This window comes from Epithele typhae (assembly GCF_022376455.1).
Source record: "Epithele typhae strain CBS 203.58 chromosome Unknown BXZ73scaffold_80, whole genome shotgun sequence".
NCBI classification, from domain to species: Eukaryota; Fungi; Basidiomycota; class Agaricomycetes; order Polyporales; family Epitheliaceae; genus Epithele; species Epithele typhae.
This window is the reverse complement of record NW_025954271.1, coordinates 114,161-138,983: the sequence shown is the minus strand read 5'-3', so window position 1 is coordinate 138,983 and position 24,823 is coordinate 114,161. Positions and strand designations below refer to the sequence as shown.

The following is a 24,823-nucleotide window of genomic DNA, read 5'->3' as shown; positions in this document are numbered from 1 at the left end:
TCCACCCCACGGTCTCCGTCCAACCCATTCCCGAGCCGCCGCACCCGGCGGCGGAGCCGGACGTCCAGCAGCTCCCGCTCCTCATCCCCCTCCCGATGGCCCCAGACGTCGACCGCGCGGTCGCATTCACGCTCCGCTCGCACGGCGCCCCCGGCCTCAGGCTCGCGGACCTCTTCCAGGACGTGGACGACCACGCGGACCTGCGCTCCTGCCTCGACCGCGCGCCGGTCGACCGCGCCGCGGTGTTCGCGCACGTCGACGCCGCGGAGTACTGCGTCTGCCAGCACCTCCCGGGCGGCCGCGTCCGCGTCGCCGACCCCGGGTTCATGGTGAGTCTCCGCCGGTCGCGATTGAGTCCAGGGACCGCTGCTGACTGCCAGGTGCTCTTTCGCAGTGGCCGGTGTGGCGCGTGCGTCTGGGGGACAAGGGGTTCGCGAGGCCGGGGGCGTGCTGGTTGTTCGGAGACCTCGTGCACGCGGTCGTCACTGCGCTCGTGGAGTGGTGGGCGCACGAGGTACGTCAATTGTGGCGATGTGGAGAGCGCGGCTGACGTTCACGTTTTGGCGCGTAGGAATGGCAGCGCAAGAGGGCGGCGTGCGCTGGGGACGCGCGCATCGGGCGCATCCTCGGACCGGGCTCTATCGCGCTCGAGAACGTGTATGTGCTCGCGCTGCGTCGGCGCCTTGTGGGGCCGGGCGAGTTTGAGTGGATGCCTGAGATCGAGGTCAGGTTGTGAGGCACGAGGGGATGGAATGCTTGATCTGTACGACTAATGTGTTATGAACATGATGATGATATATGTGCACCCATGAACCCATCCACCTACGTGCCCTCAGCGAAATGCACTGACCATACGTGTCCCATTTTTTCGCTTCCATTCTGTGATCAATGGAATACAGGGACAGACCTTGATTTCGCTGAGCCAGTGCATCTACACCAACTTCTTTATCCACCGGAGCCACCTTAGCTACGCTTGCAGCATCGCCTGCCGACCTCCCTTGGCGCTTGAGAACGGTGTCCAAGTGCCGCACGTTGTCTGTCGCCATAACCTCCTCACAGCGAGAGTACCTGGACCCGAGCAGGAGTAGTGGCCGGCGCGGTCGACGCTGGCGCTGAGTGGCCTTGTCTGTACGATGTGCACTTTCTCGATCACTGCAATTGCATGGCGCCGATGCTGCAGGTTACTCGTCGTATCCAAGCGGGCCGACGGTTATCGATATCGTTGGATGGCGAGGGAGCCTGCCGCAGGAGGACATGGGGATCGAGGGTAGACGTCTTCACTCAGAGCGCCCGGGGGCCGGCGTCGACTCGCTCCCCCCGTGGCGCGCACGCCGGAGGGTTCGAATCCGACTCCCGTCCATATTTTTTGCTACGATCAGAATCTTGCTGTAGACCTTTCGCCACTATCATTTATATTCGCGTGTTGTTTTGTTATATTATGCGTTCTAGTTTACCCCCAACCTACTCGCCGATGGCCTGCAAAGCCTTGACTCATACACTCAGCCGTGGCTCCACACACTCCCTCAGAGCTCGGGAATGACCCCGATCTCAGGGAAGTAGATGACCCTCTCACCGTGAGACGGTCTGGTCCTGCGAATGGAAAGGATCACGATTTGGTCAAGCCGTGGATGCTTTTTGAAGCGGTCCCAACCGGGAGCATCGAGCCACATCGTGGAGTCCCAGTGGTGGGCAGAATGCGCCTGGGATAAATGGGATGATCGTGAGCGATGATATATCGCAAGAGATGCTAGCGGAGTTTGTACGCACCCCAAGGAATTCGCTATGCCACTTGAACGTCTGGTCCAGTATGAGTATGATAAGTTCTCCCAGGCCCATCATAGTAATGTTTTGCTCTATGAACGGCATCTGGTTGTCGATCTATGGGCAGGGGCAGTACGTTGGCATCGCTGGAAATCCGTGGCACATGCTCATCAAAGGACTCACAATAGGGTGGCACACATCAATAGACAGAAGATAGGTGCAACACTGTGTCATGAAGGCAACCCCGAGCAAATCTTGAAGAGCGAAGCGCATTCGAACCCCAATATATGCTAGCTGAGGGGCATTGAACACATTCGAGCTGTGGTGATGCCCTTGCAACGCGCTAAGTGAAATTCCAGGACCACCAACGCGGGGACTGATGTCCACTTTCCAGTCCGGGTCGACGTCCTGGGGAAGCGGTACAGGGATAACTGAGTACAGCATGATCAGTGCTTGAGAATGTCTCGATCGCGTGGCAGTGAGAGAAATGACTCACTTTGAGCGACCATAATTGTGCTGCTGCGTACGAAAAAGACTTGAGAGATGGTATGTGTGCTCGACAAACAGTGAGCGTGCGTCTTATATATACGTCGTGAGTGCCACTGGCCATACGAAGCGCACTTGCTACTACCAAGTGGTGGCACTAGCGCATGAAGAGACTGCTTGTACAAAGTACTGCCGAGTGGGTATTTACAGTCGAACAAGAGGCGTCCGGCATGATTGAACGGGAATCTGTACGCTTGAAGGCTGTCGCGGTGGTCGAAGGAGTGGCGTAGTTGCTCTGACGCCCATGTTTTCTTGGGCGCACAGTGGGTTCGCGCGCTAATGGCTGTTTGTCTTCGGATCACTGCCATGACCAGTCCCTATCCTCAGGCGATCTCATCCTACGCCAGTGGATACACCTGAAAGAGGTCATGGGGAAGCTCTGGATCGCGCAGCTGCGGTAGATCGCGCGACTGTGGGGCGTACTGCAGAGGTCGTTCGCACTTGTACTTCCACGATATCGTACGTTGCGCGCGCGCGGCTCTGCGGAATCGCCGCGAAGGTAAGTAGCCGGCCACACGCCCATGCATCACGGTCCAGAGCTGATGTTCGTAGGTCGAGATTGCGATCCAACCCTACCAACAACGTCATGCAAGCGCATCCAACACAGTCCCAAGTCACAGCCTCAGTCGCGCGACGGGTCACCCAGACACCTTCCTGAACAGCTGCAGCTTCCCCGCCTTCTGCCCCTTCCCCGCCCCCGGCCCCGCGCCCAAGCTCTCGTTCTCGTCCCACATGTTCAGCCCCAGCCCCGCCCGCACCCGCTGCTCCGCGCCCGCGTGCGGCATCGTCCTGCTCAGCCCCGCGCCCGCCCACGGCGGCGGCGCGTCCGCGGCGAGCCCAGGCGGCCCCGCCACGCTCGCGCTGCGGTCGCGCCCGCGCCCGCGCCCGTGCCCGTGCCCGGGGGTCGACGCGTCGGCGGGCGCGGGGCGCGCGAGCGACGTCGAGAGGCGCTTGATCGCGCGGAGGCCGGCGCGCAGGCGCGCGTTCTTCTCCGGCTCGGCGGCGCGGAGGGGCGAGAGCGAGCGCGAGCTGGAGGGGAGCTCGGGCGTCGGCGTGTACGACGTCTCGGAGAAGTCGGTGTGGAGGACGACGACGAGGTCGGCGTCGTCGGCGACGAGCGTGGTGGGGAGCGCGGAGCGGGCGGCGTGCTCGTCGGGGGCGAGCACGAGGGGGAGGTCCGGGTAGGGAGGGGGACGCCGCGGGTCTGCGTCCGAGTCCTCGTACGAGACGCTCGCGCTCAAGGGGGAGCGGCGGAGCGCGCTCGCGCAGGCGGCGGAGAACGACTCCGCCAGTGGGCTGGGGGTCGGGCTGTCCCAGCCGGACGCCGAGGAGTCGAAGTCGGAGCGGAAAGGCGGCAGCACCTGCGCGCGGCGCCGACGCGACTTGACGGACGCTTGAGAGGAGACCGACGGTGACGCAGAGATGGGCGCAGAGGGAGAGGCGAAAGGGGAGTCCCACGGGCTGGCTGGGGTGGCAGGAGGGTCGGCGAAGAAGCGCAGGGTGGGCGAGCGGGGAGAGTCGCAGAGCGCAGGGAGGACCATCGAAGAAGACGCTGCGGGGAGGGAGGTGTCGGGCAGCGACGGTGACGGGAGGGCGAAGCTGAGGCGGACACATTCTTCAGGGTCGCTGACTGATTCTTCCAAGCTCGACTGCAGTGTCAGAGTCGGGAGAGCGCTGTCGAAATCGATCGATCCGTCGGAGTGGGCAACTTGTCCCGAGGAAACCGACTCATCGCCGTCCGCATGCCTCTCGTCTAGGGACGCGCGCGCGACCAAAGTCTCGTCCTCTAGCGCAGAGGCCGAAGGTGTCACGACGCCTGCGTTGGCCCCAGTCGCGAGAGCCAACCGCCTCCAGAACGCCGCCCGCCTCTGCCACGCGCGCACGTCCGCACGCGCTGTGAGCGTGCACCGCACTTGCGCCAGGTAGTCGTCCTTCGTCCGCACGTCGGGCCCCGTCCCCGAGCATGGGTGAGCAGAAGCCAGAGACAGCACGACACGCAGCTCATCCGCGCGGGACGAGTCGTCGCCGACCTTCGCTCGTAGGCGTACGACCTCCTCTCGAAGGGAGCTCTGGGCCTCCATGAGGGCGCGCCGCGCGCCGCGTTCGGCAGCGAGCGCGTCCTCGACGGTGGGGATGTACGCGTTGAGCTCGATGGCTTCGAACAAGAGCGTCTCGAGGTCCTCGATGTGCTCGGTGAGGGCCGCGATGACGCCTTCTTCGTGACCGTTGCGGCCGTCGGGGGTCGCAGAGGTCTGGAATGGGTGACAGAAAGGGATGGCGTCGGGGGAAGGGGCGAGAGGGCTTCCGACGACGGTGGGCGAAGATGGGAAGGCAAAGTGCAGGGGCTGCAGGGCGGCGGTTGAAGCTAAGAGCAGGTTTCGGGGTGTGGTGTAAGGGCCGTCGGGATTCGACACTGCCCGCCGAAGCGTGGGGCGCGTTGAGACCATGGTGTCCATGATGGCGAAGGGCCTGGGATGCGACAGATATGAGTGAATGTATCATGGCTGACTACGTGCCTGGAAATGGGCTGACGAGGCTGGCAACTATGCCGTTTGCCAGCTCCCGCCCGAATAGAGGTTCTTGGGCCAAATTGAAATGAGTCGAAGCAACCGCCGTTAGAACTTTGTGACATCCGACGGTGCGTATAAAATACCACAAAACGATAGACGGATGGTAATACAGTAACGCCAACCCAGGCCCCACCTCACCGCAAGTTGAGGATCCCCGCGTTCGTGCTTCCATGCCGCGACGACGACGACGACGACGAGTCCTTCACGTCCTTCTTCTTCGCCTTCGGTGCGTCCCAGATCTTCCAGAACTTCAGGCACTCGTCTCCTGCAGACGTCGCGAGCAGCTCCCCGTTCGGGGACAGCGCGGAAAAGAGCACGCGCGAGTCGTGCGCGTCCCGGATGTCCGCGAGCTTGTCCATCGACGGGTAGCTGTGGACCATGACCGAGTTCGTCGGGTACCCGTGCGTGGTCAGGAACTCCTTCTTGTGCCCGCACCACTGGATGCTCGAGATCTGTGCCGGGGTGGTCAACGAGTGCAGACGCGCGCCCGTGGTCGTGTTCCAGAAGTGGACCGTCGCGTCGGACGTGCCCCCGCCGGACGCGAGCAGCGACGGCTGCCACGGACACCACGCGAGCGCCTTGATCGCTGCGGTGTGGTTCCGCTTCGTCCAGCGTGCCGCGGACCGCTCGGACGCGGCGTCCGCGGCGCTGGCGTCGCCCACGCGGCCGTCCCAGATGTTCAGCACGTTGTCGTTCCCGCCCGACGCGAGGAGCTCGCCGTCGGCGCGCCACTTCAGCCCGCAGACCTCGCCTTGGTGCCCGAGGAGCTCCATGACCTTGTGCCGCTGCGCGCGGACGTCGTGGTGCCAGATGCTCCCGTCTTGGCAGCCGGAGCTGAGGATGGGCCCGTTCCAGGAAAGCACGCCGACCTGGGCGGAGTGGCCCGTCATCGTCCTCAGCTTCTGGCGCGTCTCGACGTCGCGCAGCTCGACCACACCAGTCGGGTAACCGATTCCGAGGTAGGTGCCGTCCTTGGAGAAGTCGAGAGAGGATATGTAGGTATCTTCGGGGGCCTCCATCAGAGAGGTAACTTCGCCCGTCTCCGCCTTCCACATGAAGATGGCGTTGATGAGAGCGATGGCAAGGAGGTTGGTAGAGCCCCACGAGAGGAGGTTGAGGTAGAAGTCGTCGATGATGCCTGGGGCGTCGAGGATCCGGATGGGCTGGTTGGAGATTTTGCGGTCCTTGGTACCAGTGACAGGTGCGGAATTGGCTGTTGTGGCACCGGCGCGTGCGTAGAGGGGGCGTGCGAGCTCGCGAGCTTGTGCCATGAGGGGATCGGAGGAAGCGGCAGGGGGAGGTTCATGATATGCAAGAATGCGCCGGTTCAGTGGCACTCCGGCGGCGGCGGCCAGTCGCGCAGTATGACCTGGCGATGCGGATTCGGGGTTGAGGGACATGAGGTCCAGAGTTGCAGCGACTTCATCGACAGTGTCGCGGGTGGTGATGAAGCGATCTCTGGTATCGCGCTGAGGAGAAGGGGGAGAAGGGAGTGAGCTCATGATGGGAAGCAGGCTAGAGAAGGGATGGATGTCCAGCAAGCCTTGTTGGATCTTCTTATGGCGGTACTGATGATGGGTGGCACGAGGCATAAAGCATGAACATAGCAGACATCACCGGGCGGGCGGTGCATATATTTATCGTACACCAGCGACAGACAAGGACGTGGAAGAGAGTGGATTGCTGGAGACAAAATAGCGAGACTCACTGTTGGCTGGGACCGTGACCGCTTCTCCGACTTTGGTGGAGGAACATAATCTCGAGTGACAACATCCAGTCGACTCTCGATCCCGCCTTTGCGGATGACGCCAGTACTTGCTTGCCTCTGAAGAGCCTCGGAAACATGGTACGAGCTACCTGACGCCTTTTTCGATGGCGATGCATTACGACTCGGTACGATGAAGGGGTTTGAGGCGTCAGCGAGATTGTTGGTGCCGAAAATGGATGACGAGAGGGGCGTCTTCGTCTCCGAGCGAGAGCGATGGCGGGTGGGTGTCTTCGGAGGATAGGCCATCGCGGGGGAGAGGGCAAGTGGGGGGCGGGAGCAGGCAGAGTGAGCGCGGAAGGGGCGCCGTTGGAAACGCGTTTTCCGCGCGTCCAGTTCATATCGCTTCCACACCTCGTGATCGCGTCGCGTTATCTGAGCATACTATATTGTTATACAAAAGCTATGTAATTCTGGTGAGATGGCCGAGCTGTCTGGGGCGCCTCATTAGGGTGCAATAGGCATCAGTGAAATAATTTGGACGGCCAGGGTTCGAATCCCACTCTCGTCAAGACGCTTCGCCCGATTTTTGTCGTCTGCCTCTCTGCAAGAGAAACAAAGGAAAAGTGGAGCATCATGCATGATATCCGGCACGTATGTACGATTGTGTCATCAAGGTGATGATGATGGATTCATGCGGGACTAATTAAAGTATCTTCATAGTGCTCAGTAGGAGCTTGCAGAGTGACGGCGGGTATCCCGCAATGTCATCAAGGTGGCATGTACACTTTCCCCATAAGTCACACAAATCCACTGAGTGTCACCTGACGCGAAGGTGATTGAGAAAAACCTCTTGCGACAACATCAGGGTGACCTACCTTGTCGATGGCCTTTTCCAGCTCAGTTCGAATGGCCTCCGTCACGTTGTCCACCAAGAATGGATAGACACCTTCGCGGCACTCCTCGCACCGGCCCCACCTTTCCACCACGCTCTCCAAGAGGATATCCTTCATCTCCTGCGACCGCGCGATCTCCGCATGCGGCCTGAACTCCAGCGCCCGCGTAAGCTCCTCCAGGTAATTCCTGAGCGGCAGGCTCCCTCCCTCCGAGCTGGGCGCGACATAGATCCGCATCACCTTCGACGTGCTCCGCTGTACCCGCTCGATCTGGCCCCCACGCCCCGCGCCCGACGTCGACGGCGAGCGCAGCCGCAGCCGCGCCGCGAGCTGCGCCCCCCGCTCCGACAGCGTGCGCCGGAGCGACGCCGTCGTCGACGACGCCCGCGACAGCACGCGCGCCACCTGGGCCCCCATCTCGTGGTCGAACTCCTTCTCGCACAGCTCCGGCTTGTACCGCACGAGCTCCTTCCCGTGCGGGAGAGCGCGGAGCCACCGTGGCAGGCGGCCGTCCGCGGACACGGCGGTGACCGCGCGCGCGGCGGCGCTGCACGCGATGCGGTACGCGTTCAGCGCGCCGAAGGCCTCGCTCGCGGCGACGGTGTCGAACTCGCGCGGGAGTGCGGCGAAGTCGTCCGGGGAGAGCGCGAGCGCGCGGCGCGCGGCGAGGCGGGCGACCTCGGGGAGCTTGTACGCCCACGCGAGCGCGTACACGCTCAGCGGGTGCGCTTTAAGCAGCGGGCAGCGGCCCAGGAGGGAGGCGGAGACCCAGTCGGTCGCGGCGCGCAACTCGAACTTGTCGGCGGCGGCGAGGAAGTCGCGGACGAGCGTGAGGTTGGCGGGGAGCGCGGGTGGGCGGAAGTTCGGGAGGTAGCAGAGGGGAATGAAGGTCGTCCAGACGGTGGAGGATTCTTGCGTGAGGATAACGCGCTTCTTCTTTGAGTTGTTAAGTACTTCAGAATCGCTTGGGGGACTGTCGGCAGAGGAAGAAGGCTGGGGGAGGGAGAGCATATCTGCGAAGCAGGGGATAGCGCTGGACAGGATGTCGGCGTGGACGTGGAAGTGTTCGCCGTCGACGGAGCGAATGATGGTGTCGCCGATGGCGGAGTTCCGGAAGAACACAGCAGGCCGGTTCTTCTGCGTATGTTCTGGAGAGGTTCTGGAGGGGTTGGAAGGCATAGTCGGTGATGGAGAGTGCACCGATGAGTATCCGAGGATGGCCTCTTAAGCACTCTACAGCATCTGTTGCCGCAGCGTCGACTTGGTGCACGCTGCGGTACGGGAAACCACAGTCGGCAATGAATGTACCATGTGTGCCTTTCTGTGTGGCAAAGCCGTGAGTACTAGGTACACACGAGGGACTTCTAGTGACTTACCTGCAGCATCGGACGTGTGAGTGCGTGCTCTGAAGGCGGACATGATCGCCATTCAGAGAGCACCGCTTAGTCTGGTCAGGCCAAATATCGCCGCATGGCCGTCGACGATCTTTGTGATGAAGAGGGCAGAGCTCTAGTTCAGACGACGGCCGTCTCCTGTAAGGAACTTGAGTTACCCGAGGCAGGAAGATCCGGACTCACCTCCGTTGTGCTTTTGGAGACGGTGTATGTAGTACTTACTGACAGCGCCCTCCGAAGCAAGATTGCAAATGGGAGTGACGATAGAGGTACATATGGTGGATTGGAGAGACGAAAGACAGCTACATCACATGGGTCTAGCAGGGCAAGCGCCTCTAAAGGTATACAATACGTGCAAGACAGGGTCTGACAGGGTCAGAGGATGCAGGGGCGATAACAATGCAATGGGGGTAGGAGAATCACCAAGTCCACAAAACGAACGCAACCACTAACGACTATGCAGCGCCGTCCTCCGTGGCACGCTGCTGACGCCTCGCCTTCTTTGCCGCGTTGGCAGCAGCGGCCTTCGCCTTCTTGGCCTCCGCGCGGGCAACCTGTGAGACAGGCAATGAGCGGGATGCAAACAGGGATGGCGAAGTAAGACGCACTTTCTCCTCCTCTTCCTTCTTCTTTGCCTCCTCTTCCGCCTTCTTTTTCTCTTCCTCCACCTTCTCCTTCGTGTTCGCAGAACCGTTCACACCGCCCTTGTTCTTCTTTTTGGCTTCACGAGCCTCCTTCTCCTCCTGCTTGATGCGCTTGATCCGAGGGTCGACAGAGAGCGCGGCGTCCACGATGCCACGCAGACGGGCGGTATCTTCCTTCTTGCGCCGCGCACGCTCCGACTTGTTCTTCTTCTCGGTGTACCGCTTGTCATCACGGCTGCCAGAACGCTCTCAGCGCGAGCGAAAAGGAAGGAATAGATGATCAACGCACTTGTCGCTGCCCTCGTTGACCTCCTTGTCCAGATACTCGAAGCTCCGCCAGCTGTCGAAGTTGTACCAGAAGTCGTAGAAGCCCTCGACGGCCTCCTTCGGGGCATCGATGCCTCCCAGCATCGGCACAGGCTCCTTTCGGCTGAATCGCGCCTCACGCTCGAAGGCGGGCCCGTAGAGCTGGAAGAACGCCTTGTCCGGGTTCTTCGAACGCGAGACCTGCGCAGCCGTCGGCGTGTCCTGCTCGAGCTCGTCGTAGTGCGGGTCCACGGAATCGAACTGTCGGCGCCGCTCCGGGTTCATGAGCACCTCGTTCGCCTTCTGGATGCACTTGAAGAACGCATCGTCGTTCGAGTCCCCGACAGCACCTGCCTTCTTGTCGGGATGGTGCTTGAGCACCTTTTTCCGGTCTGCGAGAGGGAGGGGCGGGGTCAGATGAGGAGAACGGGCGCATATAGTGGGGTCAAGACGTACGTGCAATCTTGATCTGATCGGGCGTCGCGCGGTAGCGGAGGCTCGAGAGACCGAGGACGGCATAGTGGTCTTGTTTCTGCAGCCAGGCGGTTTACGGGGGAAGCCTCGGCCTGGCTGGGTGGGTGACGCACCTTCCACTCCTTTGGGTCGAGCAGCGACAGCTCCATGGCCTCCTCCTCGTCGCCGACACCGAGATCATCCTCCACTGCGGCACCATTTCCGTTCAAGGCCGCTAACCGCTTCTGCTCCTCCTCGGTGTGCTTGTCGTGCTCCTCGAAGGTGAGATTGTGCACAGCCCGTCGTACATGCGCAAGGTAGGCTTGACCAGCAGGCAGCAACTTCCGCTCGACGAGGGCTATAGATCGAATTAGAATCGACTCTGCCTTTAGAGATCTGCCAGGACTTACGCGAGACGGTCTTGCCCGAGGCTGCAGGAGGCGTCCAGGACGCAGGGAGTGGTGGTGGGACAACTGGGAGCTCTACGACGGTGGCCATCGTGGATTTTTTTTTGGGGGGAAGGGGGCGATGGAGGTCGGGGTGTGCACGCTGCGGCGACCGATGAGGACGAAATTTTCGCAATCGGCCGGGACGAGGTATCGCTCTCCCGATATGGCAGGTGCGGATCAATGGCCTTTAGCACCGACGCGGTCACGTGGAAAACGCGCCTAGTGCCGTGCCAGCCACTTAGACGCTCATGTTCGGTTTGTCAATCCGTCCTCTGCTTCAACAAAATATCCGCTACAACACTCATTGCGTGCCTGCACGACTACTGCGTGAAGATGGACGCAAGATCTACAAGTACCCTTCAGACCGATGCCAGCAAGGCGAAGCCAAGGTCGAAGATACTCGCCGTTCTCGACGCAATGATGAAAGTCGATCCATCGCCGGCACAGGCTGCAAGAGCTGGCCCCCTAGCATCGAACGCAGCGCGTAACATCCCAAGAGTCCAGAACGAGTATGTTTACGCTGTCTTTCTTGGTCATGGTCACACTCAACAGGAGATGTAGGACTCGATACGCGCCACAACAAGCCATGCCTAGACCCCCACTGGGCAAGAAGTCCGCGACCTTTGGCACTGCGCTCAATCAGCGTAACAATGATGTCGAGAACCGACCTGAGTCCTCTACCGCTACTCTCAGCCACCCTCAAGCTGGCCCGTCCAAGTCGCGCTTGAGCTCCGTGTACTCGTACACGCGGTTCAAGCCAAGTCCCGCCGTTGTTTACACACGCGACGAGGAAGAAGCGAATGAGATGGTCCGCGTCATGCCGGGACCCCTCGGCTTCGACTTGGAGTGGGTCGTCCACTTCCGTCGCGGGAAGGCGCCAAGAGAGAACCGTACTGCTCTCCTCCAGCTGAGTAGCGAGCGGATCATCCTCCTGGTACAATTGAGCGCCATGAAACGTCGGTAGACTCGTTTGCTCACCTGAAAACGGGCTGATGATCCTCGCCTATATTCCCAGGCTTCCCACGAGGCGTGAAAGCAGTAATAGAGGACAAACACAGAATCAAACTGGGCGCGAATATAAAGAGTAGGCTTCACCGCCAGCCTGCCCTCCCCGTATCTCACAAAGACGCCCTCCGCAGACGATGGACACAAGCTCTACCGCGACTATGGCGTTCGCGCTGCTGGTCTTGTCGAACTAGGCACTTTCGCGCGACACACCGACCCGGCGTTCCCCTTCAACCGCTCGATCGTTGCACTCGCCAAGATCGTGAAGCAGTACACGCACAAGACGCTCAGCAAGGGCCCTGTGCGCACGAGCAACTGGGAGGCGCAACCGCTCTCGCAAGAGCAGCGTCAGTACGCGGCGAACGACGCACACTGCGCGCTGGTGGTGTACAAATGCTTGGTCGCCATCGCGGAGGAGCATGGACGGACAGTGGACGTCGATGCGTGCGCGGGTGACTTGACGAGGGCACCTCGTAAGGCACCTGCTGCACCGCCTACTGTGCTCAAACCCCTATCCCCGCCAGTGGTGAGCGTAGCCCAGGTGGTGGCTGCAGCGATTGCGTCGAGGGAGGAGGAAGAGGAGAGCGAATGTGAGGAGGCTATGTCAGCAGCCGTTGTGCCCAAGGTGGTCAGAAGGCGGCCGCCTACGCATGACGACGTTATTGAGCTCACTTCGGACGAAGATGATTGGCTTTCCAGAGCACAGGCCCGTCTTTCTCATATTTGTGGCTAGTACCATCCTCCACCATTTCTCGCTGTAGACTGCATCTCAGTAGTGTGTACCCATGAAGCCTGAAGTTGATTGCTGCGGAGTCTATGCTAGTCCTTCAAGGGAGGTCCCACTGCGGTGCAAAGCGCCACTCTCCGAGGCGAGTGTGGGAATAGTCATGTGCCTCTCAACAGACGCCTGAAGATGGCGCTGGCCTGGTTCAATGTTTTCCACTTTGACCGAGTCTTTTCATCAACTTCTGCCTCCCACGTCATGTGAACAGTCCAAGACGCAGCTACACCTGCAGGGCCGCTCTTACAAGCCGTCTATTGGGCGGGTCGTTGCCTCAAGTGAGAAGTGAGCCAGTTCATTTGAGTTGGACTTGGCCAATCTGCAGTCCGCGCTTTCATCTCCGCCTCCTTGAAGTAGATCAAAGCTCGCGGCATGTCCATGTCCTGCACCGAGCCCGCCAATGTCGCATCTCTGTATTCTCGTGTGAGAATCCGAAGGGCGTCATTCCCAGCAGTCGCGCCCCTCCGAGCCTCCACGAGCCCGCTGTCAGCCGGTCCATGAGGCAGGAACGTCCCCACCAGCTTTTAAGCTCGCGAGAAAAAGATCCTCCAGCTTGCTTCGCACTCTTCTTCCTTCTCCCTTCTTCCCTCTCCCGCCCCCGCCATGGCCTCCGCAGCGAAGGCGAAGGCCCCTGCCCTCACCTCCGACGATGTCCTCGCGTGGCTCGGACACGATGCCCCCGAGTACGAGCAACGCAAGGCGCGCAAGTTCGTTCCGCCCACGGTCTCCATCAAGGACGTCCATGCCGCCATCCCGCGCCACCTCTTCGAGCGCAACACCGTCAAGGGCGTCTTCTACGTTGTCCGCCACGTCGCCCTCAGCGCGCTCTTCTACGCCTTCACCACGCGCATCGACCTGATCGCTTGGCGCGCCGCGAGCGCGCTCGGGTGGGGCGCCGCCGGAAGTTCGGCGCTCGGGTGGGCGTGCTGGGTGCTGTACTGGTTTTGGCAGAGCGTCTCTTTCGCGGGGATGTGGACGCTCGGTGAGTGTCTCGCCCGGGCGGAAATAGAGTAAACTGACGGGTGCCATTTGCGTTCCAGGACATGAGGTGCGCCTGGCTGCTGTGATCGGCGCAGGCGTGTGCGTGTACTGAGAGATGCGACCCCACAGTGCGGCCACGATGCGATTTCGCCGCACGCGTGGGTAAACATTGCGTGCGGCATGGGCCTGCACACTTTCATGCTGACGCCGTACTTTGCGTGGCGGCTGACGCACCGCGCGCATCATGTGCGTTTCTTGGCTTGCGTGCATGTCGCGGATCCGACCGTTCATGTTTCCGTTCACAGAAAGGAACGAACCACCTGTCGCGCGACGAGACGTATCACCCGATGGTGCGGTCTGACTTCAAGAACCTGCCAGATGTGGAGCACGCAACCAAGATGGACTACAAGGAGATCCTGGAAGAGACCCCGGGATTTACTCTCTTCAAGATGGTCATCCGCCAGTTCCTGTACGCGTGCCGGATTAATCTATGTTCTCCACATTGCTGATGAACTCTGTTCAGCGGTTTCCAGCTCTACCTGATGTAAGCATGGCTGCCGCCCGCTCCCTCGGTATTCCCCTTACTTTTGTTCAGCCACAACCGCAAGGGTAACCCCAAGTACCCTCCTTGGACCAGCGTATGCACCGTTATTCTTGAGAATCGGAATGCACTTGCTGATTATCCTGGATACAGCACTACAACCCCGACTCCAAGCTCTTCAAACCCCAAGACCGTAAGACTATCCCTACCTCCCGTCATCCGCAGACCTCCACTTACGTTCCCCTTGGCCCCCAGGCAGCGCGATCATCGTCTCTGACATCGCGATCGGATGCATGCTCGTCTTCCTCACGACTTGGTCTTATTTTGCCGGCTTCCACGCGGTCTGGAGCCTCTACTTCACACCCTGGCTCGTGCGTCTCCCACTCCTCCTCGCACGATTGGTCAAAGTGCTGACTTCGGACACTGCGCGCGCAGTGGGCGCACAGCTGGATCGTCATGTTCACGTACCTCCAGCACAGCGACCCGACGGTGCCGTACTACCGCGAGGTGCGTCCAGATTCGTCCAGGCGCGTCTGGCCAAGCAAACGCTCATCTCTGCCCAATCGCCCGCAGAAAACGTGGACGTTCGCGCGCGGCGCGCTCGCGACCGTCGACCGCCCCGTGTTCGGCTGGATCGGGGAGTTCTTCTGGCACGGCGTACGTCCCTCCGCGCGCGCACCCACCGAAGGGAAGCTGACCTCCCGCCCGCGTGGTTAGATCGCGCACCACCACGTCGCGCACCACTTCTTCGTGAACGTCCCGTTCTGTGAGTGCCTGCTCGTCTAGTTTGCGCGCGCGCGAGACTGACGCGCAGGGAAAGACAACCTCGCGCAGGTGACGAAGGCGATCAAGCCCGTGCTGGGCGAGTACTACTGCTACGACTCGACGGTGCGCCCCCTTGTCTCGTTCGTTCGCAATCGACGTCCGCAGACGCTCACGTCGTGCCCCGGCAGCCGACGATCTACGCGCTCTGGCGCTCTTTCACTCAGTGCACGTTCATCGAGGACGAGGGGGACGTTGTCTTCTTCAAAAACCAGCGCGGCGAGGTGGGACGCGAGTGCGCGGACGCCGCGAGCACCGCGCGCGACGCCAAGCCGGCCAAAGAGGAGAAGGAGGCGGACGCACTCGCCATCGCTGGGCTGACTGGCTGATGGTCGGATATCGTTTTCTCGCTCGTCTCGCTTTCAACGTTCTCGTCCGCTCTGCTTGTTACGAAAGTCTTGTTGTGTGTTACTTGTTATATAGATGGCAGCGCCGATGACCTCAGCGTGGACGCACCCGCGACGTGACCGCGGTGTCCAGAGTCCTCCGGAGTTAAACGTTCCTTGCTTCTTGGCCCCGCTCATGCTTCATGTGTGCCCAGCAGGCTCTACCATCATCGCGACGCGTCGCGATGCGCTCTCTCCCTCTTTCTCGCCCCACCTGCGACCCTCGATACTCGCTACATGATAGATACGACTGTACCAGAAATTTCAGGCTGCTCCGCTCCAGCTATCGCCGGTAGTGTGTTGCATTTTTGACTTCGCTTGTACCTGGCGCAGCATCTCTACTAACCAGGCATGCTCCGAGGGGCCATGTTGTCTGGGGCGTCCTCCAGTCTAACGTCCGCTCAGTCACGTATCGGACTGCTTGCCGTAGTCTTTTGTAAGTTTGAATGGTCTTGGATTGTTGCCGGGAACGAGTCGGGACCTTTAAATCATTACGCCTCAACATATGGCTTCAGAGGTAAGTGTGGTTTCTGCCTCTACGTTCGCCCCCATCCATCACGATGACTTCTGTGAGGAACAGATGCTTCATGTTTAGCCTTCTTCTCTTTTCCTTCTGAGACTGAACACTCTCCGCATATGTCAAGCGCCAAGATCGGAGAATATATGGCGCTAAACACCCCGGCCCGGGGCTTCGCGTGCGCTTCTGCCACACACTCTTACTAAGCTCCTTGCTTGCTCCTCTCATCATCTTGTTGAAGAAACTTTCCAGAGATTGCCTGGTACGTCTTCTTAACACAGGCTCGAATGATTCAGTGCACTTGTATCAGAGTTCATGTATTCTTAAGCCCGTATTGAGCCGTCACATAAATGGAAGTACGGTGGGATACCAGCCTTGAGTCGTCTCGTCGGGAGTCGAGACTCTTAGTGTGGCAATCTCAGCGCCAGCGCAAGGCCAGCGACGATCTCGGGTGCGTTATTACGCTGCTTATCATCACATGTTGAGGCTTAAATCAAGAAGCAGCACTCATATATCGCGACGTCGGATTTGTCCACCGCTCACAACCAGGACGCCCACACCAAACCCTTGATTGGCAACACTTCTGAACTCCGCCGTCCAGCCGGGGCCTGACTCGAGCACCCCACATCATTCGTGAGTGCTGTTATGTTGGATTCTTGCTCCCCCGCTTGGGCTCTGCGACCCATCCGCGACACACGACAGCCTGCTATGCCACCTGGTCGCCGCCGTGATATTTCTCCGACTCTTCTCGCGCTCGATAGGTCGGTCGTTCTGTCGGGAATCGGCTGCGAGCTTCTGTTGATTAAAATCAATTTCCAGGGACTACTTTGAGATCCGAGAGCCCCTTCCCACCCGAGAAGCACCTGGTCTTGCTTGGGCGCGGAGAAGTGGAGGAGGCGATTGGCCAGGTGATCCTCGGGACCCCAGCATCGCGGGCCTCGACGGGTCGTTGGGCGAGCCGAGTGGACGGCCTTGTTCTCTGCGCAGATCTCGCATGATGCGGTCGCCACTCGGGATTCGGGGTGGGGTCCGCGGGGCGAGGATAAAAGCCCCCCTCCCCCGCGCTCTCTCTCCTCAGAACCCCCACGACCCCACCACCTCGACGATGCTCTCTACCCACGGCGCACACCTGCTCATGCGGCACACCACACCCTCGCTCCTCGCCCGCCTCGACGGCGACGACGACGACGTGTTCGCCTCCGGGTGAGGCATCTGGTTCCGCCGCTCACAACTGCCCTCCGACTCGCAGTGTCGGCCTCACCAAACGCGTACGGCACCTCGAAGGTCAGTTGTCTTCGCCACTGTCGTGCGCCACTCACACTGACCACCCGTTAGAACTCGGTTCATGTCACTCACCTCGCCCGGCACCGAGGCTCTGGCGTCGCTCGCGCTTCGCGATCCTCACCGCTACATGGGCAGGCGAGAGACAGCGTGCAGTGGCTTCGCGCCGCACCGCACGTAAGGCTGAGGATGAGGCGCGTATGCACCTCAGACCACCCCTCATGGTCCTCACCGATGGCTCTCACGAGACGCACTTGAAGCTCGCCGGTGGTTTGTACGTGTTTATCTCACTCTCTCCGCCGACGTCGACGCTGACTTCCGCACAGCAGCTGTGTCTTCGACGACACACACACATCATTGTAAGTCGATCACCTTCCTTATCGGTTTCGAATGCAATCTGACTTTGACTGCGCAGCGACCGTCTTCGAGGCCAGTCATATGTACAGGCTCAGTAAGGGCGCGGTTGATCGCTTCCCGCTGTCCAATCCAGCGGCGAAAGTAGGGCATGGTCCTGCGCCAGGCGGCACGCACACTCCTGATGGTTGCCTCTCCGCGAAGCCTGTCGGAATGATTCGGCTCCGGGAAATTCGTGCGTGACGCCCTCAGATTCGGATTTCTTTTCTCTCGATTGCTCTCCTTCTCTCCCCTCTCCCATGCCCTCATGGACGGCGATCGTCAGGCGGCGCGTACGACCCGATGATTGCCGCTCCGCGATCCTCACGGAATGTTTCTGGGCTCCGGGACATTCGTACGCGCCGGCCCCAGCTCGGCCCGTCCTTGGCTCCTCTCTCTCTCTATCTCTATGTCCATGTCTACCTACGTTAGTACGGGCGACGGAGGTCCTTACGACCTCCGGTTAAACACGCTCCCCGAGGTATCGGCGCAGGCCTCTCCGTGGCCCTCGGGACTAGTACCCGTCGCTCGTGCGGCGGGGAAGCCAACATGCGCTATCTACGTACATCTGTAGTCACTTCGACCAGGAGAGACCACTTGAAATGCATTTGGTTGCCACTTTGCCATCCATTCGTCCGAGTTGTCTGCCCTCGCCTCGTCGAGATCGCAGTGTTCTCCGTGGTGGGGGGTTGCAACAATAATGAAACATGTCTTGTGCACGAATGCACTCGCCCCGCGTCCGACTCTGGTACACGAGGTCGAATGAACTGATTGCGAAAACCTGGCCAGCCTTCACAGAAGATGCGGCCTCCAGATAGAGCCTAACTGACCTCACTGTACATTAGGGAGACCAAACGCGCGTACATGAGCTGCTCGACGAATGCCCATTTGTCGGGCACGCACGGCACCCTGTGGAGGCCCGTCCTGCAGGATGGCAGATCGGTAGCGCGGAAGCCAGCAAAGCAACTCTCAAACGTCCGAACTGCGATAGCTGAAGTTTGAACGTATCATGATTTTGATCGACGATAGTAAGCAAACACCAAAAGCATTACATCACGGCGCAGTATATGTAACAAATAAACCCAAAACCTCGCATCCGAGATATACTAGAGCAGGTAGTCGGCACACCTCACGCCTTCGCCGCGCCCATGGCCATCGCGTACAGCTTCTCGCGATCCCCGCTCTCGTCGACGAGCGACCTGAGCATGCCCTGCTCGTTCTTCAGCAGCTCCGCCGGGCTCCCGAACTCGACGATGTTCCCCGCGTCGAGGACCATGATCTTGTCCGAGTCCATGATCGTCTGGAGCCGGTGCGCGACCGTGAGGAGCGTCACGTCCTTCCCGAGCTCCGTGCGCAGCGAGCCCTGGATGACCGTGTCCGTCTCGTAGTCGATCGCGGACGTGGCCTCGTCGAGGATGAGGAGCTTGCTCCGGCGGACGATCGCGCGCGCGAGCGCGAGGATCTGGCGCTGGCCGACGGACAGATTCGCGCCGCCGCCCGCGATCTCGGAGTCGAGCGTGATCCGGGAGTGGTCGCCCTCGTCCTGGAGGGAGAAGAGGCCGGCGGAGCGGAGGGCGTCGTTGAGCACCGCGTCGTCGTGCTCGGAGAAGGGGTCCAGGTTTTGGCGGAGCGTGCCGCTGAGGAGCTCGGGCACCTGCGGGATGATGGTGATGCTCGAGCGCAGCGCGTCGAGGTTGACGTTGTGCGTCTCGAGGCCGTCGTAGCGGACGTGGCCCTCGGTGAGGATGCAGCGAAGGAGCGCGAGGGTGAGGGAGCTCTGCGGGGCTCGTCAGTAAATCCGGCTCGGTCTATGTAAATGGAAGGTGTTTCGTACCTTGCCGCTGCCTGTACGCCCGACGATGCCCACCCGTTCACCGGACTTGACCTCGAACGAGACCTCGTGGAGGACACGGGGGCCGGTCTCGGAGTAGCGAGCGCAGAGCTTCTCGACGTGGAGGCTACCGCTGGCGGGCCAGTACGCGGGAGGAACACCCTCCGGTGTGGGCTTCGGTTCTTGCTCGACATTCAGGTACTGCTGAATACGCTCCAAGCTGTTGCTAGACACCTGCCACTCGTTGACGACACGGACGAACTGCAAGATGACACCGCTAAAGGCAGCTGGGGGAACGGTCACGTCAGCGCGAAGCGTGGATCACCAGACGTGAATTACGCACCGGCCATGTTGAGCGAGAAACCGGCATTGGATGCACTGATGTGCGCGATGTACGCCAAGTAGGTGGTCAGGGCCGTGCTGTACAGAGTACCAACGAAGTCGACACGCATCGATACCCAGCTGCATACTCATTCGTTAGTATCTGCGTTGGACGCGGCATGACGACTACCAACGTACCGGTTGAGGTTAAATTGCGTGATAGAGGCACGGCTGAAGCGATCGATGCGCCTCTGCGACTCCATCTTAAAGTCTTCCTGCTTGCCATAGGCGCGAATGGAAGCTATCGAGAACGCCGCCGGTTAGCAACCCGTGCATCCGTACCACCTAGCATGGCGAAATACGCACTGATTCCGGTGATAGCGGCACCGAAGTGGCCTAGGACCGGCGCTTTGACCTTGCTCATCTCGCGCTTGACGGAAAGTTGTGCCTTCATGAAGATGGAGCCAATGTTGTAGCCAAGGAACGCAACGGCAAGCGATGGGCCGAGGAAAATGGGCGAGAAAATGACGACGGAGACCATCTTGAGGATCATGAAAACTCCGATCTGGACGACAAACTCGGTGGTCATCGCGACGCGGTTGTCGACTGCCTCGAAAGTCAACAAAGACGGGCGTGTAGATGAAGAACGTGATTCACATACCGGCCTGGATATCCTCAGTGCAGCGCGCGATGATGCGCGACGTCGGTGTCTTGTCGAGCCAGCGGAGCGTGGTGCCCATGACGGAAACGACAAGTTTCTCATGGATGATCCGCCCTGCCCGGATGGTCCCAAACACGTAGTAGATGATACAGAATGCCGACATAATCATGCCGATGAGGACAGTGACAGAGTACATCCCGAGGTAGCTGTGAATTTGTCAGCTCACTCATTTATGGGCCGATGAAAGCTCACTCACTAAGACACATCGACGTCCTCCGCGGGCATGACTTCATACTGGGCCGCCCAGTAACCGAGGTACCAAGTCTGTGCAAAACCATCAATAACAGAGAGTGAAAACAGAAGCGTCAACGACTACCCACCTGGAAATTGTTCAACGCGTGGCGGACAATGTACAAGCCAATATACACAGCCCAGAAGAGCACAGGCGTACTCGACATGTTCATGATGAAGAGCTTCACTGGAATCTCGTGATCAGTCATCCATCTACATAGCCATTCCGATGAGCAACTTACGTGCGTCCCAGCCCACATGCCCGAGCTCAGTCTCTTCCTCGACGACGAGCTTGCCGGCGTCCTTTTTCGCCTCCTGGTCTTCGTCTTCGTCTTCCTCGGCGTCGAGCTCTTGGCTCGCCTTTTTCATCTCCTCTTCGTCCTGCTTCAACTCCTTGAGCAACTTCGTGTCGTGCGCGAGCGCGGTCGAGAGAGACCCCTGGCTGACGATACGCCCGTCCGCACCCATGTCGACGACGAAGTCGGCGATCGGGCTGACCATGGCGACGTTGTGCGTCTGATCGAGCGCGCGTGAGCAGGGCGTGAGGAGATCAAGGCACGATAGAGGCGCTTACCACGAGGACGATGGTGCGGCCACGGAGAATGTCGCCCTTGAGGCACTTTTCGACGATCCAGCGGGAGGTGTGGACGTCGAGCGCGGCGAGGATCTATAGGGTGTATCAGCGACAAGCGGTGTGTGGAGGCGAGAGATGTGCGTTACATCGTCGAGCAAGAGAATATCCGCGTTGGAGTAGACTGCACGCGCGAGGGTGATGCGAGCCTTCTGACCACCGCTGGGAAACATCGTCAGCCACAAGCACAGAACACACAACAAGACGACGGACCTGAGCGTGATACCCTTCTCGCCGACCTCAGTCTGGTCCCCAGCATCGAAGAGGCTCAGGTCGCGCTTCAGGGCGCACTGCGAGATGACCTTGTTGTACCGCGCCTCGTCGAACGGCGCGCCAAAGATGATGTTGTTCCGGATCGTGTCGCTCTGGACCCAGCTCTCCTGCGCCGCGTACGCAACGCCGCCCGCGCGTGGGAGGCTCACGAACGAGTCCGGGCCCTGCGGGAGGTAGTGCATCTCCCCGAGGAGCGCCATCAGGAGCGAGGTCTTGCCGGAGCCGGTCGGGCCGACGACGAGGTTGACCTTGCCGCGGCGGAAGAAGACCTCGTCGTCGACGTGGAGCGCGAAGGCGCGCCGGCGCGTGCCCCCGGGTGTGACCGACGCCTGCTGCGCCGAGTCGTTGGCCCAGGTGAAGGACGCGTGGCGGATGCCGACGCTGTCCTTGTGCGAGTCGGGGATCGGGGCGGGGACGAGCGCGGTCTCCGGGTTCGCGGCCTCGGTGAACTCGTCGATAAGCTCGGTGTTGTAGAGGAAGTCCGCGATACGCCCAATGGCGACGTGAGTCTGGATGAGGGCCGGGATGATGTAGAAAGTCGCGGCGATGTCCATGCGGAGCATGTCAAAAACGCTCATCGCCGAGAAGACCTTCGCAGCTACGGGGTAATGAGCGCGGAACAAAAGAGGCCACAGGATACGGCGTACCGGTCAACGACTCCTTCATGATAACCGAGTACGTGAAGAAAGTCACGAGCATGATAAGGATGGGGACGAAGTAGCTGTAAACGCATCGTATTCAAATCTAACTCACGCCATGTGAAAGCAATCGACGACTCACTTGTACAAGTTGTTCAAGACGCCGAGGAGCTTGTTCCTGCGAATGACCACCAACTCCTCATCACGTTTCTCCTTGATTTGCGACAAAATGCGCGACTCCCAGCCGAAAAGCTTAATCATGCGGATGACGTTCATCATCTCCGAGACCAGCTGCACACGCCCGTCGGTCCGCTGCATTTTCTCGCGCTGCGTGGTGCTGAGGTATTTAGTGATGTAACCGGGGATGGGGAGCGTGAGGATCATCGCCGCAAACCCGACCCACGCGCTGCAGCCAATGTAAGTTAAATCAAGAAGGTTGAAGTCGAGAGAGAACGTGCCTCCAGCCGAGAATCTGGTGCAGGAAGATCATGCAGAGCATGATCTGGAAGGGCGACTCGATAGTAGCGAACACGAGGTGCATGGACGAGAAGTCGAGGCTGCTCAAGTCACTCGAGACGAGGTTGTTGATGCGGCCAACGAGGTTCTTGCCCTTCTCTTTCTTCGGTTCCTCCTTCTTCGCGGGTTCCTCCTTGCCTTTGCCCTTGTCCTTGTCTTGGCGCTGGGGCGACGGCGAAACCGCAGTCGCGGTGCTCGACTCGGCCGAATGAGTGCCAGTCTCGGTGTCCGCGTCGTCGGTGCTCGACGCGTCGACGTCGGCCTGGGACGCGTTGTCCGGGGTTGCGACTGCAGTCGGGGCGTTGCTGTCGTCCGCCGTGGCGTTGTCCGACGTCTCGGCCTTCATGCGGATGCGGAGCGCGTGCTCGAACACGAGCTCGGTGACGATCGCCTGCATCCGCACGTTCACGCGCGTGGTCTTGTACACGAACCACTCGTCGGAGATGACCTTGAACACGCGCCCGAAGAAGAGCAACACGATCCAGAACCATGGCTCGACGGCGAAGTTGCCCTTGCTGCCCGTTTCGAGGTAGCTGTAAGGCACGGAGAAGGTTCAGTATCCGTAGGATCCGAATCAATGAATTAGGAAGGGCGCACATGAGGAGGTTGTTGATGCTGATGGGAGCAGCGAAGGCGAAAACAACCTGAGAGGATACAAGTGTCAGTCTCAATCTGTCCAATGCAAACCGTTACAGCGTGAGAGGGCGCAATACACTAAGCCCAGTCACAGCCGCGCTCCTGAGCTGAGATGTGACTTACGGCAGTGATGGACATGGCCGCGAGATGGGTAAGTTCGACCGCTGCGTCGACGCGTTAGCAAATCAGCAGGGAAAGCGGTCAAATGCACCTCCTTACCAAACACACGGATCAGCTTGAGCGCCAGGGGCAGCCTGGACTTGGAGCGCATAGGGTCCAAGACCTGCGCAGGATCGTGAGTCGGCAGGCTAGAAGCCACTGATTGACAGATACGCACCGGGAAGCTGTTGGGGATAAGGTTGCGCAGATGGTCGAAGTCGGATAGCTGTGGGAGAAGGTCGAACGGGAGATGGGGCATGCGGTAGGCCGTCCACACGATCGGGCTCATGAAGCCGTACGTGAGCAGGGACCACGCCGACGCGACCTGCTCCGGGGACGCGACGAGGTCGTCCTTCGGGTTGCGGGGTTCGAACTTGCGGGGGGAGAAGGCAGGGACGAAGATACCGGCGATGGAGAGGAGGGCAATCTTGACCCACATGAGCGTGCCCTCGGCGGAGTCCGCAGGGGAAAGGTCGACGGTCGCGAGCGGCCAGAGGTCGCGGTACGCGTACACGCCCCAGGCGCATGCAAGCACCCAGGAGCCGTGCGTGTACGCGCGGAAGCCGGTGCTTGTGGTGCCAAACGCGCCGAGGAAGGTGAGGAGGACGAGGTACGCCTGGGGTAGGGGGTTCGCAAAGTGGGGGCGGGTATATGCGTAGAAGAACTCACATAAAGTGCGACCGAGGCAATTTGGAAGACCAAGGGCCAGTTTACGCCATGGGCGGACGTCTCATCCTGGGCGTTGAGGAAGGCGACAAGCTGAGCGCAGCAGATGCCGCAGAGGGCGGAGGTGGAGAGGGACTGTGCTATCCGGAAGGCGAAAATGGCAGGGCCACCGACTATGTCGAGCTTGCGGCGGAAGAAGGAGCGACGTTCCTCAGCCTCATGTTGGGTGGGGCGGAAGCGGTCGGCGACAGATGACGCGGTGAATGTGAGGGCGGAGAACGCGCCAATGTACGCGGTCACGAGGAGGGAGTCGAGCCAAGGACTGGGAGATGGAAGACGCGGTCACTCGACGCGTCTGGGGGAATGCGCGTCGCGCAGGGAAGTGGAACACGCACGTTTGGGATACGGAGGCGATCGAGTGGCCGGAGCGGGTGAGAGGCACCTGGGCGATGTCGACAAACCAGTCGATGGGCCGGTCCATGCTATGCGCTCAGAATGCGCGCGGGAGAACTTGCGCGGCTGGGGCAGGCGTGGCAGGCGGAAAGGGTGTGGAGGAAGGAATTCAACCGGACGGCGGGAGTAAGCGCGGAGCGAAAAGGACGCGCTGAAAAGAATCCATCATTCGGCATAAGTATGTACGCCTGCGCTATCTCTGACTCGAAGTGGCGTTGTATCAACTGCACACACGCGGACCCGTAAGCCAGCGTAAGCCCTGGGAGCGACCTGGTGCCGTTTGTCAGCGTTTCAGCACGTCTGTCGCACCTCGTTT

General features: G+C 60.3%; 8 protein-coding genes across 8 annotated transcripts; 3 read left to right on the top strand and 5 right to left on the bottom strand.

Moving 5' to 3' along the window:
- Positions 1 to 1,523: 1,523 nt before the first annotated feature.
- BXZ73DRAFT_81441 (uncharacterized protein) lies at positions 1,524 to 2,270 on the bottom strand (the record flags this gene model as incomplete). The annotated part of the gene is made up of 4 exons (XM_048023503.1): positions 1,524 to 1,700; positions 1,768 to 1,878; positions 1,945 to 2,192; positions 2,258 to 2,270. The coding sequence occupies 4 exons, from the start codon at positions 2,268 to 2,270 to the stop codon at positions 1,524 to 1,526; spliced, it is 549 nt and encodes a 182-aa protein (XP_047872855.1).
- A 2,741-nt stretch (positions 2,271 to 5,011) lies between these two features.
- Positions 5,012 to 6,891, bottom strand: BXZ73DRAFT_54505 (WD40 repeat-like protein; the record flags this gene model as incomplete). Its single annotated transcript, XM_048021179.1, has 2 exons — positions 5,012 to 6,346; positions 6,586 to 6,891. The coding sequence occupies 2 exons, from the start codon at positions 6,889 to 6,891 to the stop codon at positions 5,012 to 5,014; spliced, it is 1,641 nt and encodes a 546-aa protein (XP_047872854.1).
- Positions 6,892 to 8,147: 1,256 nt separating this feature from the next.
- BXZ73DRAFT_54501 (uncharacterized protein) lies at positions 8,148 to 8,657 on the bottom strand (the record flags this gene model as incomplete). Its single annotated transcript, XM_048021177.1, has 1 exon — positions 8,148 to 8,657. A coding segment is annotated over one exon (510 nt), but the record flags the coding sequence as incomplete, so codon positions are not given.
- Positions 8,658 to 9,327: 670 nt separating this feature from the next.
- On the bottom strand, positions 9,328 to 10,773 carry BXZ73DRAFT_106310 (DnaJ-domain-containing protein; the record flags this gene model as incomplete). Its single annotated transcript, XM_048016589.1, has 6 exons — positions 9,328 to 9,426; positions 9,481 to 9,751; positions 9,806 to 10,214; positions 10,279 to 10,354; positions 10,410 to 10,633; positions 10,686 to 10,773. 6 exons carry the CDS (start codon positions 10,771 to 10,773, stop codon positions 9,328 to 9,330), a joined length of 1,167 nt encoding a protein of 388 aa, XP_047872852.1.
- Positions 10,774 to 11,310: 537 nt separating this feature from the next.
- BXZ73DRAFT_106309 (ribonuclease H-like domain-containing protein) lies at positions 11,311 to 12,490 on the top strand (the record flags this gene model as incomplete). Its single annotated transcript, XM_048016588.1, has 4 exons — positions 11,311 to 11,680; positions 11,740 to 11,808; positions 11,864 to 12,173; positions 12,463 to 12,490. 4 exons carry the CDS (start codon positions 11,311 to 11,313, stop codon positions 12,488 to 12,490), a joined length of 777 nt encoding a protein of 258 aa, XP_047872851.1.
- Positions 12,491 to 13,113: 623 nt separating this feature from the next.
- On the top strand, positions 13,114 to 15,183 carry BXZ73DRAFT_81438 (fatty acid desaturase-domain-containing protein; the record flags this gene model as incomplete). The annotated part of the gene is made up of 13 exons (XM_048023502.1): positions 13,114 to 13,492; positions 13,551 to 13,558; positions 13,621 to 13,737; positions 13,797 to 13,960; positions 14,015 to 14,035; positions 14,087 to 14,129; positions 14,186 to 14,225; positions 14,288 to 14,403; positions 14,468 to 14,539; positions 14,606 to 14,689; positions 14,750 to 14,798; positions 14,847 to 14,920; positions 14,986 to 15,183. The coding sequence occupies 13 exons, from the start codon at positions 13,114 to 13,116 to the stop codon at positions 15,181 to 15,183; spliced, it is 1,365 nt and encodes a 454-aa protein (XP_047872850.1).
- A 1,679-nt stretch (positions 15,184 to 16,862) lies between these two features.
- BXZ73DRAFT_81437 (uncharacterized protein) lies at positions 16,863 to 17,898 on the top strand (the record flags this gene model as incomplete). The annotated part of the gene is made up of 7 exons (XM_048023501.1): positions 16,863 to 16,960; positions 17,007 to 17,041; positions 17,093 to 17,308; positions 17,365 to 17,397; positions 17,454 to 17,627; positions 17,718 to 17,786; positions 17,864 to 17,898. 7 exons carry the CDS (start codon positions 16,863 to 16,865, stop codon positions 17,896 to 17,898), a joined length of 660 nt encoding a protein of 219 aa, XP_047872849.1.
- A 662-nt stretch (positions 17,899 to 18,560) lies between these two features.
- Positions 18,561 to 24,535, bottom strand: BXZ73DRAFT_106306 (P-loop containing nucleoside triphosphate hydrolase protein; the record flags this gene model as incomplete). Its single annotated transcript, XM_048016587.1, has 21 exons — positions 18,561 to 19,208; positions 19,266 to 19,549; positions 19,606 to 19,724; positions 19,782 to 19,884; positions 19,950 to 20,189; positions 20,245 to 20,450; positions 20,501 to 20,568; positions 20,625 to 20,722; positions 20,778 to 21,051; positions 21,110 to 21,202; positions 21,256 to 21,328; positions 21,380 to 22,037; positions 22,087 to 22,160; positions 22,220 to 22,549; positions 22,608 to 23,126; positions 23,191 to 23,237; positions 23,353 to 23,393; positions 23,449 to 23,512; positions 23,567 to 24,004; positions 24,058 to 24,376; positions 24,450 to 24,535. The coding sequence occupies 21 exons, from the start codon at positions 24,533 to 24,535 to the stop codon at positions 18,561 to 18,563; spliced, it is 4,782 nt and encodes a 1,593-aa protein (XP_047872848.1).
- Between the last annotated feature and the right edge of the window lie 288 nt (positions 24,536 to 24,823).